Raw genomic sequence first — 12,294 nt, 5'->3', positions numbered from 1 at the left:
TATTCGCCCTACTCGTGGTTTTAATTCTGCTCTTATACAAGAATTATCCCAAAAAACTGTTGATTTCACTTTGCCAGAGAGATATGTTATTATTTTGATTGATGAGATGCCAAAAATACTTGGTATGGCATAAACACTCTGGGGAACTTATAGGTTTTGTAGACCTTGGAGATACCGATACAAACTTTGCTACGTTGAAAAATGTACAAGAACTTGCATCGCACGTGCTGGTTTTTCTCGTTAAAAAGTATTGTGAACCTATTATCGTTTAGTTTTTGCACATTTGAAACAGCTGGTGCAACATCTTTTGGAAGGCTGTGTGCTATCTTGAAGGGATCAATTTGAAAGGCATTGGCGCTACTGCTGAAGGTGCACCATATAACAGAAAGTTTTTCAGAATGAAAAAGAATTTAGCTCACAACACTGGAAAGAATGTTGTATATTGTACAAAGAATATTTGCACTAAAGAGGAACGCTTCATTTACTTTTTCGCAGACATGCCAGTAACTGTCTTTCAGATTCTGGTTCAGGTTGGGCAGCAAGATTTATGTGGAATAGTGGAGCTTTTATTCTTCAGTCCCATATATCAAATTTATACCCTAAGGGTGTCCGTCTGTCTGTGACACGCAAAGTTGATATCGTCATTTTCCTTTGATGTTGCCGAAATTCTCTTTAAAGTCGCCGAAAAATTATGTCCATTTTGCTAGCAGGTTAACTTTGTTTACGTCACGTGATCAAATTGGTGCAACTTGATTTGCTGAAAAAAATTTAACGGCTTTCTTTACGAAAATGGTGTCCCTCGACACCCAAAAAGACAACAACAAAAGAACGGTCCCTTCGTCTTGAAAAAAGTGCAAAACGTAATTCAGAGAAAAAATAGTCCAAAAATTAAAGTAAGAAGTGATAGCTAGAGCTAGAAGTAAAGTAGTAAAGTTAGAAGTACAAAACAAAGGCCTAGATGTAAAGTAAAGTTAGAAGTAGATAACAAAGGCTAGAGTTTAAAGTGGATTTGAAATCACAAATAGTAAGAACTTTGATATTTTTAGATGTTTGGTTTTTATGTCGGTGGAGCAAGCAGACTCGCATTTTCTGGGAAAAGCCACAGTTTGCGTATGTAGCCATATTTGTTTACGTTTTGTTGCATAATTCATGTGCCCTGGCGCTGTTGGCTGACTAAAAAACGGAAAATTTTGGTTTGTTGAACTGTAATGTTATTAATTTTACATTACTATTGCTTCTCTTTATATGTGTTTTACTAAGCATAAATAGCTAGCTTTAGTTTTAGCTAAGTGTTCCCAGTTTAAGTATATTTAATTGGGTGTCTTAGCTACTGTTAATTAATGTTAGCCTCCAAGTCCAGCTCCCCATCCCATGCTAGCTCTAAACTATTACTTCTGTTGTTATTCCTCTTTAGTATAGTGTAGTGTAGTGTAGTGTAGTGTAGTGTAGTGTAGTATAGTATAGTATATATACTACTATAGTTTCCAAATTTCCCTTCTTTTATGAGCACGAATTATGATGTAACAAGTAGGATGTATTTTTATGCCCATAGATTATAGATGAATTCTGTTGTTTACATTTTCAGTGGTAAGCTCTTTCGGCTTTGGCATTGCATGGCAGGAAAAAAGATTGGGGTGCTAGGTGAAGCAAAGTAATTATCAGTTCATTTCTTCAAACGAGGCTTTCTTCATAAATTCAAATAAATCAGAAGCCATCAACTTACACTAGATAATAGTTTATAACCTCAACGATGTCCCCATTAGAAGAAATCCGCAGTAGAAGACCTTTCTGCACCAAATCCTAGCATCTTTTTTCCTGCCACGCAAAAGCCAGACCCAAGGAGCTTACCGCTAAAAAGTAAACAAATGATGTCACGCTGAAATTCATCTATAATTTTTTTCACATTACCTGTCCACTTTACAAGGGGGACCACATGCAATATGACAAGTGGAACGAATTTTATAGAATTTAAAGTATGTGTGTTTAGTTATTTATTATTTTTTGTTTCTGATTTTGTAATCTAATGGGCAATGACTGTATGCCCTGAAATGACTGATTTTTTTAAATTTTGATGTGTTTGACAACCTTTTTGGTGGAAGATTGATGGGTAATGGTAATATACGACATGCTGAATGAAATTATTTTTGTTGATTTAGATGCGTTTCTCATGAACCGATCTGTTTTACATGTTGTGTAAACTTTTGTTTACGAACCGTATACAATGTTTCCAAAATAATGATCTTTGTTGATTCAAGTTTATTCGTTGCTCATTGATTTTTTGACATTTAGGTTTAAAATTGTTGGAAAAAGGGCAGTACGGAACTAAAAAAGAAAATTTTTGTTTTCTTAACTGGTTGATTTTTACATTTTGTGTAAGTTTTTGTGGTGGAGGATGGTATCCAACCGCAATGACTGATTTTTCTAGATTTAAATTTGATGTTTTCGAAACTATATGGCTTTTTCATATTTTTGTATAAGCTTTTAAGGGAAGACAATATTTAAAATGTGTAAAGAACTTATATTTGTTGATTTGTGCTAACAACTCTTGCAGGCCTCCTTTTTGACATTTCAGAATATAATACCGAGGGTTTTCAACATAATCACTTATAAGATGTACATATTTTAAATGCGTTATTTCTGACATTGTTATTATCCGTGTTGTAACTGTTGGTGTTGTAACTGTTGGTGTTCTTACTGTCGGTTTTGTGAGTATTGGTGTTGTGAGTGTCGATGTTGTGAGTGTCGTTGTTGTAACTTTTTATCAACTAGATTTTACATCTTGCAAGCTGTTCTTTTTGACTTTGTGTAAGATTTGTGTGGAGGATTTAATGCGATTTGACATTTGACATTTTGTGTAAGATTGTAAGAACATTTTTTTTGTATATGCACTGCTGACGTCAGCAAAACATCTAAAGCAACCTATTTTTCATTGGCCTTTTGCCGAAGTGGATTTTTCCACGGGCCTTATCGACTAGTAATAATAATAATACGGAGGTTCTGTCTGTGACTTTTACAAAGTGGATAAAATTTCTTTGATAAAGTCTATAAAACATCGCCTATAAATTTGTTCTGTGAATTAGCAAACTTTGACGTTAGAGTAATATTGACGTCAAAGGAAAGTATATTAAGAGTAGTGAAGCTATTGCATTGCACTTTTAAATTTAAGGTTAAATAACTTGGAAACGGGTGGAAATAACTGACGTCATGTCCTGCGTGGGTAACTAGGGACTACCTGGGACCAATTTGGGTAAGTTTCCCAAACCTGGGTCCCCGAATCTGTTTGATGACGTCATCAAAAAACCTTTAAACCTTGATATCTCTGCAAACCTTTGTCAAAAGTACATAATCCTATACATTTTCTTCATCAGCGTTTTAAGATCTATACGATGAAGGCAGCAGGTATACAAAATTCTAAAAAAATGTTTTTAGGGGTTTGATTGACTGGCCATTGCTGTACATTCATTTATTGAAGTAGTCACGTTCTTACTACAAAATGGAGTTAGCTTTTTCTTTTTTGTACTTTTGGAGAGATTTTGTCAGGATGATCTAGAGAATTACTTTGGTAGACAACGTGCTATTGGACGAAGTCTGATAATCCAAGAGTCAGAGATGTCAGTTACAACGATAATACAATTAAAACACAGTACTCAGTTACACCGATTGCAAGTAATGTATACGTAGACAAGAGAAATTCAACATCATTATTGAGACAACCCTGCCAAAAAGAAAGAAGACACAGCAACGATATTGACACTACGTACCAGACATGGACAAAACCGTCAAACCAGCTATTTTTATAGCCACAAATGTTTTGAAAACATTACATTGACTCTATTACATTTAACTATTCTTTAGTTCTCTTTATACTGCCGAGCTAGAATATTGCACACTTGGCTCAATGTTTGGTGATATAAAAGGTTGAGTTCCCTTTATACTGTGGAACTGGCCAAAATTATATTAAGCGGCAAAAGAGAAGACAAGGAAAGACATTTTGGTTGAATTGAAAATTTGCCGGAATTGGCAGATTTGACAAAATATCCACCAAAAGAAGTTTTTGTTTGTCATCCGCCAAGTTTTCACATGAGGATTTCAATAAATATGCTTAATAAAGTTATTTATTCGTTATCTGCCAAATTAAATATTCGCTAAAATAAATTACCTTAAGTGGGAGACTTGTTTTTGAGAGGTCAAAAATAATGCATTTTGCGAAAATTAATTTTCGCGAATCTACTAGTATATATTTATTCAGTTCAATATGGATAAAATTTGCAAAAATTTATCTCTTTCACCCAAATTAATGTTTTTTTCAAATGTGTGGCTATAAAAAAAGCCTTTTTGACTGTTTTTTAAGTCCATGTCCAGGACTTGCAAAGCTCAGTGACCAATGTCTGTTGCACAACTGCTACAACAAAGTAATTATCAGTTTATTTCTTCAAACGAGGCATTCTTCATAAATTCAAATAAATCAGAAGCCATCAACTTACACTAGATAATAGTTTATAACCTCAACGATGTCCCCATTAGAAGAAATCCGCAGTAGAAGACCTTTCTGCACCAAATCCTAGCATCTTTTTTCCTGCCACGCAAAAGCCAGACCCAAGGAGCTTACCGCTAAAAAGTAAACGGTTTTTGAGAGGTCAAAAATAATGCATTTTGCGAAAATTAATTTTCGCGAATCTACTAGTATATATTTATTCAGTTCAATATGGATAAAATTTGCAAAAATTTATCTCTTTCACCCAAATTAATGTTTTTTTCAAATGTGTGATAAAAAAAGCCTTTTTGACTGTTTTTTAAGTCCATGTCCAGGACTTGCAAAGCTCAGTGACCAATGTCTGTTGCACAACTGCTTTTTTTTCAGTTCTGTTCTTAATGACTATTTCTTCAATTTCTGTTTTGCAGCTTTGTGCTTTTCATGAACGTCTTTAGCATATGAAAATGTGCGAACTCTAACAAACAAAGTGAGTCAATGTTCAGTACATTAATGCAAATCTCTTTTTTCACTTTAGAATCAATTTCCCAAATCTTTTTAAAATTTGACAGTATATCCCTTAACACAGTTGAAACTAGTTCTTTCGCACATAAGTTGGTACTGAAAAAAGATGTTTTAGCACGGGATAACTGCTTGCATTCTTCTCAGATTGACTTTCTCTATCCCGTGTGCCATTTTTGCATGATTATAACTGTTTGTCTATATCTGATTGTTGTTTACCATAACAAAATTTTGAATGTAGTTTATGTACAATATAACCAGAAAGATACTGCAAACTTTTCACTTCCTTTTCTGAAATTTCAGCTACTTGTTGTGAAAGGTTAAATGAAGACACATCTGTTCCAGAGAGATGTATCAAAACATGATTAGCAACTTCCATTAGCAAAGTTTTAGCCAAGGTGACATCATCACACATTGTTGGCATAAGATTTTCATTGAGTAACCTACAAAATTCTGAATAAAATTTTTCAGCACTACCTTTGAATTGTTTAATTACAATTCTTAGTCTTTCCCAAAGTTCCACTCCCTTGTGAACAGAAAAATTTGAAGTTTAAAAACGCGTTCCTTGACTGTTCAGGTCGACACATCTTTCTGTACAATGGTGGCACATTCCTTCACAATAACACATAGTTTTAAAGGGTGCAATTTTTATGTTACTGTTCTTCCCTAGTAAGAGAGTTAAACGGCCTTGCAGTATCTGAGTCACTACTTTTCGTTTGATGTTTGGTATTTTTGTGTCTTGTTAATCCTCTACCAAATTTCATCACTTTTCCACATTGACTCAAATTGATCGCTTTCATCTTTAGGAAGAGATACTTCAGATATAACTGCATCTATATCCACGTTAAAATCGGCATCACTATCCAAAAATGCACCTTCAATCAACAGAAATAAGTCATCAAGATCACCACCACAAAGAAACTCATCGTTCTTCAACGCCATTTCTAACTATCTGTGCAGTGGCAGGGGGCCTCAAATAAATTTGAACAGAAAACTGCAAACAAAAGGAATGGCCCAGGAAACCAGACTACTCTTTTCTTTTTACTATGATTTAAAAAAATCGTTTGGAATCGCTTTTTTGGATTTTTAAATCTGCCAGGAGACGAAAAATTGACTTTTTTGTCAGATGGAGAACAACAACATGAAAAAAAAGGTTAACCAAGACACTCCTACGTAAACGGAAAAGTGTAAATACTGTAATTGTTTACTCAAAATCAATATTAAATGCAAATTTCTCACCTTCTTTCTTCGTTTAATATTATAACAATCTTCTTCAAGTCGATTGGCTAGCACTTTTGGAATATCCAGCGAAACAAGTGGTAACTGAACAATTGAGATGTCTTCCTAAAGTTAAAAGATTATAATACACCTAACTTATTTGATTCGCAGTTAACATAATGACCTGAAAACTATCCACCTCATTCCCAGCACTATTAATGCTACCAATGCTAATTACACTTGTATCATCTTTTTCTTCAAACACACCGTTCCTTGGCGTTTTCTTCAGTTTTTTCTTGGGTCTAAATTTTAAAAGCTTCACTAAAATCTCCCAGGAAGTAATAACTATTATGTAATCTTATTATCTATAATTTATCTTATATGGTATTACAAGAAATGCTTTTTGCCTGTTATGACTACATGGGTGTGTATTGATATTATAGTAGATAATTAAACACAGCCCCGTGGACCTGTGTGTATTAAAACGCAAACTCATTTTTTTCGTTGGAAAGTTGACGAAATAAAAGTAAATTTCTGTGTTCCGTTACATAGATACATACTACAAGGCTCTGGCATCTAGTTTTCTAAAAAATTGCATAGGCGCAACTAAATGCAGTTAGCTAGGCTAGCTCACTACATTAGCTAGTAGCTAGATTTTTAGCCTGTGTTATCTAGCGACCATCATTTTATTACGGTTCGCAGTGAAAATAGCTAGCTAGGACTGGTTTAACCCTTTTCAGTCCAGGTGACGTTTTTTCTTTAACAACTTCTTAATGCTATGCTGTATGGCTATGATACTTACTGACATTCAATGATTACCTATACACCTGCGTGCCAAAATTTTGTAATACCATACCTCTCAGAGGCTTAAATATTGGCTATTACTCGAAACCACACCCAAATACCTCTATGAAATCATTGTAATCGGGAAAATAAAATAACTCTTGTTAGGATTATCTTAGAGCTTAAAACTTGCAATACAACTTTGTTTTATCAAGCAGAATTCTTCGTTTTGTGGACACGTGATTAATCTGATTTCCTGATTATACCCGAAAACCAGAAGAAACAGGGTTTTCGTACAATCTTTGGAAACTTTTTAAGCGATGATGTACTATAAGTGTCATTATAATGTCTGAAAACCCCAGACCGAATAAGGTTAAGGTTTCTAATCTACTGTTAATATTAATTCACTAAATATCCAAAATTTAGCCCTAGCTAGGTGGGCTAGGTTATTTCTTCAGATAATTTTTGAAGATTTTGCTGGATCTTATTTCATGGAAGGAGACAACATTTGATATCATTAAAGAAGGGAGACAACATTTGATATCATTAAAAACTAATAGTACTTATCGATTAATGTCATATACATTAAAGCTATTCATGCAGGGTCGTTTTAGAACAGCCTTTTTAAATTAGTTTTGTCTATTTATCAAAATAGGAACCTTTGTTCTTGACTCTAAACAAAGAACTTAATATATGTATGTCCCAAAATATGTAAAACAGGACCAGACCGAAATTGCTCAATATTCTTGTCTTATTTAAAATGCCTGTTTTATTGGAACACATTAGCAAGAAAACATGTGAGTACATGTACAGAAAGTTGCATAAACTATAAGTGCTTAGCAAAGTATGAAAAACATACTTTTTGTTCAAAACTGTATTTTTTGCTAAAAACAAAAGTCATGTGAAAACTTTAGTGAAAATCAAAATAATGACCTGAAACTTGGTATGGCATGGTTTATTGACTGGTTTGATGAAATTAAACCACTATTAACATAGGTCCTGAATTTTGAATTTATCTGTTTTCATGGACGCTGATAAACGATTTTCTACAGTATTTATGTCAATTTTGACAAAGATTCGTGTGCAATAAAAATAAAGAGCAATTCTCATTCTCAAGTTAGATAGAGTTTAAATTGTCAGTCTTGTCTGTCGAAGCTGTCTATGAACATTTCAAAGACAATTCAACTCTAACAAATGTTACATCATTTGAGTTGACGGAACAATACCATGAGTTGATAGATTACGCAAATAAATATTACGACGTATCAAAGCATCAACCGCTGGATTTGTGGGCAATCTTATACACCAACACAGATAACAGCAGATTCAAAAGTATTTTCTTACTTGCTGAGCTATGTTTATGTGCACCGTATTCTAATGCGGCTGTTAAAAGATTTTTCAATTATATGAAAATAGTAAAAACCGATTGGCACAGTCGGCTCAATGAAAAAAACCTTACGGACTTGCTTCGTATTAAAATCGAAGGCCCTACACTGTCCCAATTTGCAGAGGAAGGCTGTAGCAATGCAATTAATCTTTGGTGGGATGCTAAGCAGCGCCGTTTTTGTGGGAAGCGTTCCTATAACCCACGACAAAAGAAAGAAAAGCGACAAAAATTCACTAATGAATTCATTGACGGATTGTTGAAGTCATCATCAAGCAGCTCAGACGAAGGCAAAGAAGATGAACAATAAATGCGTTTTCTTTTGTATATAGAACTTTTATTGTTATGGATAAACTTTGTCTTTGTTTTAAAACATCCTCCTTCATAAACGCGCACGGTTCTCTACTCTTTGAGTCATTTGATTTGCTTGCTTCCAATTCCCCGTTCCCTCTATATGGCTACTTCGCAATGCATTATGGTAGTTGTATTCCGCAAAAACGTAAACAAACCATTCATAGTAACAAAAATGGCCGAACAAGTACACTTCATCTTTAATTCTACTCAAAACCAAAGCGATATACAAAATTCTAATCAAGACAACAGTTTTTTTTAAAACTTGGGATCTCCTGCAAGCATTGGCTCTAACTTTTCATCAAGTTCAAGCTTTTTATCGCAAGCTAATAGAAAAGGAGGAGGGATAACTTGCTGTGTACCTCTCTGTCAAAACAACTCGAAGAAGAATTCAGACTTATCTTTTTATGTCATTCCTAAGACTCAGAGCTTCGAAAGAAATGGCTTTTTATGATCAGTAGAAAGGATTTTGTACCTTCTAAATCACATAGAGTTTGCTCTGCTCATTTCACTGGTGAAAAAAAGACATATATGAACAATGTTCCCACAATAGTCCCAAAAACTATCAAACCAACAGCTAGCAAACCAAGCAAAACTCTCAACAGTATCGCACACAGTTCAGTACCTTTTCGAATTACAAACACCATAATACAGCAAAAGGATTAGTCGGAATAGCTCCTGATGGATCAGTGATATTTGTCTCTGATTTGTATGGTGGACGCTTTTCGGATAAACGAATAACAAAAGATAGTGGTGTATACGATTTGCTAGAGCCTGGGGATTCTGTGATGGCTGATAGAGGATTTGAGCTCGAGGAAGATTTACCTGATGGAGTAACATTAAATATTCCACCATTTTTTAATTTTTTAAAAAACTCTCTTTTCACAATGAATACCAAAGAAAAAACACGTAAATCTTCTGTTGCGGGTATTGTTATAGCAGCAGCAGGGTAAATGGTAGAAGAAATTAAAGAAAAAAAGCGGTTACAATTAGAAATTGAAAAAATATGCTCAAATCTTTAGTTTAAACAATAGCTTATTAATCAATCTGTTAATTTCAATAGGAAAAACTTAGCAAAAGTTGAACATGTCCAACTTTTAAAAAAACTGAAGGTACATCTTTCCTGTTTACACAGTAAGTTTTTTTATCTTACATTTAAACAGTCAGATTAAACTTACCGTGTATTCTAGCCTTAACACAGAAACTTTAATCTTTTTATCATAGTCAGAACTTTGTTGATATATTTATAAAAAGCACGATGGAAATGTAGAAGCAAATATTTTCCCTCATTGCTTTAATTTTGGGCAATAACATGTATCCAGCAAGCACTTATAGTCAATTTTGCTGTGCGTTTATGATCGTGTGAATCGTGGAATTACAGTACTGCCTGATCTAAAGAAGCTTTTATATCGCTCTTCTTCGTTCTTAATTTTTTAAAATGCGATCTAAAAAATCATTTCTATCGCCGCTTTTCGTTCTTAAGCTTTTAAAATGCAATCTAACGAAGCTTTTCTATCGCCGTTCGTCATTTTAAAACTTTTAAAATGCGATCTAAAAAAGCATATTTATCGCCACTTTTCATTTTTAAATTTTTAAAATGCGATCTAACAAAGCTTTTCTATTGCCATTCTTCCTTCTTAAATTTTTAAAACGCGATCTAAAAAAGCAATTCTGTTGTCGTTCGTCGTTCTTAAATTTTTAAATCTTTATAACTCGTTGCATGTAATAGACAAAACAACAATAACATTTGCTTACGCGTTTACGAAATCGGAGATACTTAACAAATAAATTCATGTGTGAATAAAAGATATAAAAGACAAAAAATAAAAATACAAAAAAAGACAAAAAATAAATATAAATGACAATAGAGAGACGAAGGGTAATTAACTTTTTAAACATTTTTTTGTGTTAATCCCTTAGGGATCGTCTCCAAGATCGTTTCAGTTTTGATACGAATTGAAACGATTTCCATACGATGTAAATCGTTTCAATAATTTTTTTACATCGTTTCATAATCGTATCATGAAACGAATTAAATGTTTCATATTTTATTTGCGAAACGATTTTGTTAAAAATGAAACGATTGTGAAACGATTGTGAAACGATTTTGAAACTATTTTGAAACGATTAGAAAAAATTCTGAAACGATTTGATACGATTGTCAAAATATTATTTGTGATACGATGTAAAAGTCTTTGAAGTTATTGAAACGAATTTTGAAACGATGACGAACTAATTAAAAACCAATTAAACTTATAAATGTAAAATTATTGTTTCTCTTTCTTTTATTCAACACAACATCGACATCATCAACAACATCTTTTATCGTAAATATCGTAAAACAGTTTTTCAAAACTAAAAATAAACAGTTTTTCTTAAAACTAACAATTTCCTTTAAAATGGAAAATATTTCAGAAACTTATGAAACTGACGATAGTGACTGGATGTTCGACAGTGATTCGGAAACGGAACATAGTGACGAAGAGAAAGTTGAACAACTTTATCGAGGTTTGGATTTATTTTAAATTCAGTACGCGGCACCGTTGTTTTGTTCTTGTTTTTTTATTCAGACTTTCTTTTAGAAATCTTGATAACGCGAAGAGAAATGGTGCGCCTTTTTTTAATTTTTTATGCAGCTTTTTCTTTTGTTTTTAGAAATGACAAGCAAAGATAAAAATCTTTCCACGCATATAAAACACCACGATCTTGTTCCATGCATAAGAAATTATGTTGAACAAAGCTCAGCTGGAGCACATCTTCGACGTCGAAGCGATACGATGTATACAAATAGCGTAACTTTACAGGACATTGTTCGTCATGTAAAAAGTACACTGGGTATCACCGTAAGTAGAAATACCATCCATAGACTGATGGTACCGCCACGTCGAAAAACAACTTCGAGCAGGAGATTTAAAAACTTGGTAGATGCTCGTGTTCCGCCAAAACGGAACACAATGGAAAAAAGGCTTCATCCAGATTTCCATTATACAAGCGCGCAAGTGAGCATAGTGAGCCAGATGGTGACTCTTTGCGATGTTGACACACTTTGTTTGTCAGTAGACAACAAAATCAAGGTGGAGGTTGGGATCCCGGCAACCAGCCGTCGTAGGAGACATCGAACTTTTTATTTAAAAAAGGACGCCCCAAATTTTGATGATCATGATTTGCCACATGCGAATTGCAAACTGGTACCTGCTGGTTATCAAGTACTCCGGACAAAGTTAAAGAGGAGTCGATCATTTTCCATTCCTAAACCTTTGTTTCGAAAAACAAGAAAACGGTCATTGTGTAAAGGAGACACAGTGACAAATTTTATCAACAGCAAAGCGGAAACATGTGAAGACAAACTCAAAAGAAAAAAAATTAAATGGCCAAGAAATGGAAATTTAACTGTAAAACTTTTTCCGTCGCGGTTAGTAGAAAGTACAAACGTAATGCACGTAAATCATTTGATGGAACTTATCAAACTTGAGAAACGTTTTAAAAATGTTTTTAGTGTCGTATTATTGCCGATGGCGGACCTGATTGGTCAGTGAAAGGAATAATAAATTTTATGTCGTTGGGT

The 12,294-nt window shown here is 33.8% G+C and overlaps 1 protein-coding gene across 3 annotated transcripts in view; it reads right to left on the bottom strand.

The window, feature by feature from the left end:
• The window catches only part of LOC130656057 (male-specific lethal 3 homolog), a 44,742-nt gene that overhangs the window by 29,810 nt on the left and 2,638 nt on the right, over positions 1–12,294 (bottom strand). For all 3 annotated transcript variants that reach the window (XR_008984822.1, XM_057458897.1, XM_057458898.1), the window contains exons 4-5: positions 6,411–6,513; positions 6,233–6,337 (exon numbers count right to left, since the gene is read on the bottom strand). Coding sequence is in view for 2 of the 3 variants with exons in the window: in XM_057458897.1 (XP_057314880.1) it covers positions 6,233–6,337; positions 6,411–6,513 (208 nt within the window). In the remaining variant the exon portion in view is untranslated. The remainder of the gene's footprint in view (positions 1–6,232; positions 6,338–6,410; positions 6,514–12,294) is intronic.

Source organism: Hydractinia symbiolongicarpus, chromosome 8 (genome assembly GCF_029227915.1).
Source record: "Hydractinia symbiolongicarpus strain clone_291-10 chromosome 8, HSymV2.1, whole genome shotgun sequence".
NCBI lineage: Eukaryota > Metazoa > Cnidaria > Hydrozoa > Anthoathecata > Hydractiniidae > Hydractinia > Hydractinia symbiolongicarpus.
Note: the sequence above shows the minus strand (reverse complement) of the source record. Positions and strands in the feature narration are given on the sequence as shown.